The 6,049-nt window shown below is 56.9% G+C and overlaps 1 protein-coding gene across 3 annotated transcripts in view; it reads left to right on the forward strand.

The window, feature by feature from the left end:
- PACSIN1 (protein kinase C and casein kinase substrate in neurons 1) overlaps window positions 1-5,290 on the forward strand; it is a 55,026-nt gene extending 49,736 nt beyond the window's left edge. For 2 of the 3 annotated variants that reach the window (XM_016146949.2, XM_016146948.2), the window contains exons 5-10: window positions 45-200; window positions 298-473; window positions 879-999; window positions 1,097-1,224; window positions 1,870-2,057; window positions 2,579-5,290. In XM_016146949.2, coding sequence (XP_016002435.1) covers window positions 45-200; window positions 298-473; window positions 879-999; window positions 1,097-1,224; window positions 1,870-2,057; window positions 2,579-2,688 — 879 coding nt within the window. In that variant the 3' untranslated portion in view covers window positions 2,689-5,290. The remainder of the gene's footprint in view (window positions 1-44; window positions 201-297; window positions 474-878; window positions 1,000-1,096; window positions 1,225-1,869; window positions 2,058-2,578) is intronic. The other variant, XM_016146947.2, reaches the window with a different exon arrangement.
- Window positions 5,291-6,049: the final 759 nt, after the last annotated feature.

The following is a 6,049-nucleotide window of genomic DNA, read 5'->3' on the forward strand; positions in this document are numbered from 1 at the left end:
TGCTCACAAGCAGGAGGCTTGCCCCCTGTTCCCTCTCCCCACAGCTAGAGGCAGCCAAGAAGGCCTACCATCTAGCCTGCAAAGAGGAGAAGCTGGCCATGACACGGGAAATGAATAGCAAGACAGAGCAGTCAGTCACACCTGAGCAGCAGAAGAAGCTACAAGACAAAGTGGACAAGTGCAAGCAGGATGTGCAGAAGGTGCCAGCTGGGCTGGGGTCTGAGGGCCCCTCAGAGTGGGTGGTGGCTGGCAGCTGCAGGCCTGGGTCTCACCCTCCCTTCCCCCTCATGCCTGCAGACACAGGAGAAGTATGAGAAGGTGCTGGATGAAGTGGGCAAGACCACACCTCAGTACATGGAGGGCATGGAACAGGTGTTTGAACAGTGCCAGCAGTTTGAGGAAAAGCGGCTGGTCTTCCTCAAGGAGGTGCTGCTGGACATCAAACGTCATCTCAACCTAGCTGAGAATAGCAGGTAGCTGGGCATCGCAGCATGGTGGGCCACAGGCACAGGCAGCAGAGGGTAGAACTGGTGTGCAAGGCACCTTGGGCCCTGTGTTATAGTGACAAGAAGGGGAGGGCAGAGCTTCAGGGGCCAAGAGAGAAGTTCTTCAAACACAGTTGCTTCCCTGGTGCAAGCCAGAGCACACTACGTACTCAAGAAACATGCTTCAATGGATAGGCGAGTGGCTAAGGTGGGGGTGGAGAAGGGTGCCCATTGGGCATGCCCACAGAGATTGCTCCTTGGGAAGCCCGTCTGATTCCTAGCTGGGAGGCATGCCAGCACCCTGGTCCCCTGAATGGGCTCAGGCCTTCAGCTAGGATGAGAAGGGGCCACGGTGCATCTTGTCCCCCACCTCCCCATCTCCCCTGTGCACAGCTATATCCATGTGTACCGGGAGTTGGAGCAGGCCATCCGGGGGGCTGACGCCCAGGAAGACCTCAGATGGTTCCGCAGCACCAGTGGCCCTGGCATGCCCATGAATTGGCCCCAGTTTGAGGTGAGGATGTGTGGAGATGGGGAAGGGGAGTCTGAAAATGCTGAAAGGGAACTCAGGGAGCAGCCTCCAGCCTTATTGCTCCCATGGCACCCACCAGGAGTGGAACCCAGACCTCCCTCACACCACCACCAAGAAGGAAAAACAGCCCAAGAAGGCAGAGGGGGTAGCGCTGACCAATGCCACTGGGGTGGTGGAGTCCACATCCCAGGCTGGAGACCGTGGCAGGTGAGTCCCTCCTATGGAGCTTCCTGGGGACCAGGGGGGCCCACACACTGGGGCAGCTGAATTTTATTCAGAAAAGAAATATCTAAATTACAACAATCTCATGCTCCTCTCAAAGACAGTGGTAGCTAATACTTTGGGAACACCAATTCCTGCTATGTGTCAGGCACTGTTCTAAGTATTTTCCATATATGAACTCATTGAAGCCTCCAGCACTCTGAGAAATGTGTAAATATCCCATTTTACATATTGAGAACCTGAAACCCAGAGAAGTTAAGTGACCTGCCAAAAGTCACACAGCTAGTTAGTAACCCTCAGAGCCAGGGTATGATGCCCAAGAGTCTGGTTCCAGAATCATCACTTTTAACCACTAGATTGTACTGCCCATCTCAGATGAGGGGTCAGATGTTCTCTGGGGTCCCCTTCAGCACCCATTCTCTCAAGGGCTGAGTAGTAATGCTAACAGCCCTGCCTCGCGTCTGTTTGAAGAGCTGTTAGTGAGGGTCACTGGCTCTCTATCCCTCTTACAAGGCCCATCCTGCTCCAGCTTTGGTGGAATTTGGGGCCAAGGCTCTGGTTGGGAGGAGGGGGCAGCCCTAGGGACGAGGTGAGAGGCAGTTCATGCTGGGTCCTCTCTCTGCTTCTTAGCGTTAGCAGCTACGACAGGGGCCAGCCTTACGCTACTGAGTGGTCGGACGACGAGAGCGGGAACCCATTTGGGGGCAATGAGGCCAACGGGGGCTCCAACCCTTTCGAGGATGACTCTAAAGGAGTGCGTGTGCGGGCACTGTATGACTACGACGGCCAGGAGCAGGATGAGCTCAGCTTCAAGGCTGGTACGGTGGGCGGGGCCTGAGGGCGGGGATGCGGGATTCGTGGGAATGCGGCTGGCTGGGCAGGGGGCAGGGCGTGTCTGAGACCTGGAGAGCGACTTATGTCCCCCGCACCCCCTGTCCAAAACTCGAATTAGAGGGCAAGCGCAGGCTGAGAGTGGCAACTGGGTGCCAGGGACGGAGTCAGGACCTGAGAATAGGGTGGGGGCAGGGCCCGAGGGCCCGGGAAGCCAGTAGTGACGCAACAGGGAAATGAAGCTGGAGGCGGGGCCGGGGGGCGGGGCCGAGACCCGGATTAGGTGCCTGTTTTGCGGTGGCACGTGGGCGTCGGGGTGTGGCTGGGGCTGGTCCCCCGGGGCGGAGCGGAGGAGGGACTTTGGGCAATAACGAAACAGGATTCGGGGGTCGGCCCAGCATTATAATATTGGAGGGCTTACCTAGCAGCGTTGGGGTGGGAGGGCGGCCCTCTCCGAGCCTGTGTCAACGAGCTCCTGTCAATGGGTTTCTCTGTGTCCCCTTTTCAGGAGATGAGCTCACCAAGCTGGGCGAGGAGGACGAGCAGGGTTGGTGCCGCGGGCGGCTGGACAGCGGGCAGTTGGGCCTCTATCCCGCCAACTACGTGGAGGCCATCTAGCTGCCCTGCCCCTCTTCACCCACCCCTCAGTCCTCTCCCACCGCCTCCCCTCCCACTCTTGTCCCCTACCCTCGCCATAGAGTTCCAGACATATTTTCCGATCAAGCTTTTATTTTTTTAAAAGTCAAAACAGAACAAAACAAAAAATACAGAGACAGAGCATTTGCAGGGTCTCCTGGAGGCCAGTGTGGTGGAACTTGGGGTAATGGCCCCAGGGTAGGTGAGGCTCTTAGGATTTAGCCCAACAGCGACATCACAACATCTGCTCTTTAGATTCCACCAAAGAGTATGGAGCCCTGGGGGATGTCTCCTGGACCCTTCTATCCTGCCTCAGTGCTCCCATCTTATCCCTCTCATCCCTCCCCTCCCCTCCCCATCCCAGGCTGCCAACACCTGCTCCCCGCCTTCCCTAGGCCTGGTTTTCTGACCTCCTGCCCCACCCCGCTCCCCTTCCACCACCACCCTATTTTCAGAGACCTCCTCTCCCACCCTGGACAAGGGGGCCTCCCAGTGTTTAGTCTTCCACTCTGTCCTGGGGAGTGCCCTTCTTTCCCTAGCCTTTCCCTAGCCTCGAGACTGTTGGGGCTGGAGTAGGAATGGTCACCCTCTTCTCCCAAAGCAGTTTTCAGGTGTCCCTAGACTCCACAGACATGAATAGGGGTGAGATGGAGTTGGTGACTGAGTCACTGGGGTTTAGGAGGGAGCAGGGGAAGCAGGCCCTCAGCCCTCCCAATACTTAATCTCGGCTGAGAGGCTAAGATCCTGGTAGGGCCCTTCTTTCCAGCTGTCAGCACTTCAGAGCCACTCCCTTTAGAGACCTTGAACACCTCCCCCCACCCCCAACCCCCCAAAGTCCTCAGACAGAGGGGTAGGGCCCCAAAGCCCAGGGCAAAGCCAGCAACAGTAGCAGCCTCCTCCCATTTCCTGGGGAGGAGGGCATCTTTCTCACCCCCACCTACCTTCCTTCCCTCCATGTCCATCTAAAACCAGAGAATCAATGGGCTCAGCCAGCCTTCATGAAACCAAGCCTATGGCCTCCCATCCTTCTCCTCTTCTCTGGCCTACCAGAGAAGACACAATGGGCCCATGGGAGCTTCCAGTCTGGGACCATCAGGAGAGGCATGGGCTTGTCAGGAGGGAAGAGCCTTGATCTTCAGGTACAGGACAGTCACCATGTCTTTTTTCCTTGTCCCCTCACTCCTAGCCTCTGGAGCAACATATTCTCCCTGCTGGCAGCCCCCTCATCTGTCTAAGCCAGGGTCTCAGTTAAAGGACCCCTGGGGGCCGGAGGAGACAGGGCTCGCCCAGAACAGGAGTGTTTGCTGTGGTTGTTGAAAGAGAGTGGGGCTGGATTACTGAATATTAATACCAGGTTCCAGCCTCTCCCATGGGAGTGAAGCAGGGGTGCTTGGGAAACAGACCCCAAGAGGTGGGGGATTAGCTGGAAGGGTAGTCTCCCAGACCTCTGCAGTGAGGCCCTGAGACTTTTCTACAGCAGCAGGCGAGCCTTGCTAACGGTGGATGCAACTTCTGAGCAACAGAACTGTAGATACCCTTGCCCCTCCCATAGTACCTCACCCCCTGGGCCTCTAGGTGAAGACAGTGTGATACCCCAGCCCCTCTCTCACTTCTCAGTCCTCTTGTTCCCTGCTTCTCTTCACAGCCCACTATTAAGAGGTTATAGACCGCAGCCCCAAGGCCCTGACCCTGTTCATGGGGGCACAGAGGACCCTGGCAGATTCTGGCATGAGTCTGAGCTGGGGCAGACCTCCCTCGGGACCAGGGGAGTTGGGGGTAGGGACAATGGCACCTCCAGGGATAGGCAAACTCCCCTCCTCCAGAACCCCCTTTCTTGTCACTGCTCTCTGGGCCTCTGATGCAGCCCTAGGCACCTTGGAGCCTAAGCAAAATTTCAGAACCCTTTAGCCCGCCCATCTCTAGAACGAAAGCCCCTTCAGCCTCTTCTTCAGGCAGGAGTAGGGTTTGGGGGCCTCTGTCCCTGACCACCTATCCTTGGAAGTCAGGAAGCTGGCACATCTGTACCTTGGGGCCTGGGCTCCCCCTGTCTGTGCCAGCGGCTTCCTAGTACCTGGGGAGGGGCCGTGGCCCTGGCTGGGCGCCAGGCCCTGTTTTCCTCAGCGTTCTAGCTGCCCACTCTGGGCAGGGACTCAAACCCCAATCCTTCTGAGCCCCGTTTGGGATCGCTCTCTCAATTCCCAGGCTCCTTAGGCCCCAGAGTGAGAGGGTCTCCCACCTGGAAGACCCCCTGAGCTCTGGGGGCTCAGCCCCACCTGTCAGTGCTGGTGTCAGGGCACTCAACACAGAACGTGGGGGCCGTGCCCCTTGTCGTGCCCACTGCCTCCTGTAGCCCCCTGCCCGCACCCTCGATGCTGCACGGGCCGCCCCGCAGGGCTCGGCGAGTAATGTGTTTTGTCCCCCGTTAACCACCATTCTGCAGCCCGGCTCTGCAAGGAGCCAGGGCTGCCCTGCTGCCCGCCTTCTGCTGCCCCTGGCTTCCTGACTCCATTAGTCCAACACTTGTGAAACTCTGAGAAGTGCTGTGGTCTCAGCAATGCACCTGTTTTGTACATGATTGTGTAATTTAAAGGTATATAAATACAAATATATATATATAAGTTGTGATTGTATGACTGTGGATAAAATCCAGAACTGTGTCAACCTGGCTGGGTGTTGTCATCTTGAATCATGTGTCTTTCGAGGTCTCGGAGAGCTACCTGTATTTGGGATATGTGTTGGAGAGGGGGTGCCCAGCACAGCTAGGGACTGTCCTGGCTGACCACCAATGCGATAGGGGTCTGAGGACTAGTCCCTTCACCTTGTAGGGCCCCAGGTCCTATCCGTGCAGGGAGATTTACTTTGAACATTACATTCTCTGAGGCTCTTGAGGGTCCTGGGTGCCTGCCTGGTGATGAACACTGACAAGGAGAACTGGGCATTCAGGATCCAAGTTTACTGTTCAAGGGTGACTTTGACTCCTGACCAGGTTTCAGTTTTTAAAGCAAAATTTTAAAAGCGACTGCTGAGGCTTGTGGTTTCTGGTTGTCTATAGTCCCAGGCTCCCTATGGCGTGACATCAGGCCATGCTACGCTTCCCTATGTCATGCCTGACCTCTGACAGCATTACTGTGTGGGCCCCTGGGAGGGCTCCTCCAGGAGGACTTCTCAGGGGAGTAGGCAGGACCCGGGCTTCAGGCTCTCAGCTCTATTCTGCCAGGCCCAGGCCCTGCCCTCGCCTCAGCCCCTGCTCCAACCTTTACACTCCCAGCTAGGTCTCTTCTTGGGCAGGCCAGGGGGACTACCAGGTCCAGCTTTGCCATCAGCTCACTGTGTCCCCACCTGT

Source organism: Rousettus aegyptiacus, unplaced genomic scaffold (genome assembly GCF_014176215.1).
Source record: "Rousettus aegyptiacus isolate mRouAeg1 unplaced genomic scaffold, mRouAeg1.p scaffold_m13_p_1, whole genome shotgun sequence".
Taxonomy (NCBI): domain Eukaryota; kingdom Metazoa; phylum Chordata; class Mammalia; order Chiroptera; family Pteropodidae; genus Rousettus; species Rousettus aegyptiacus.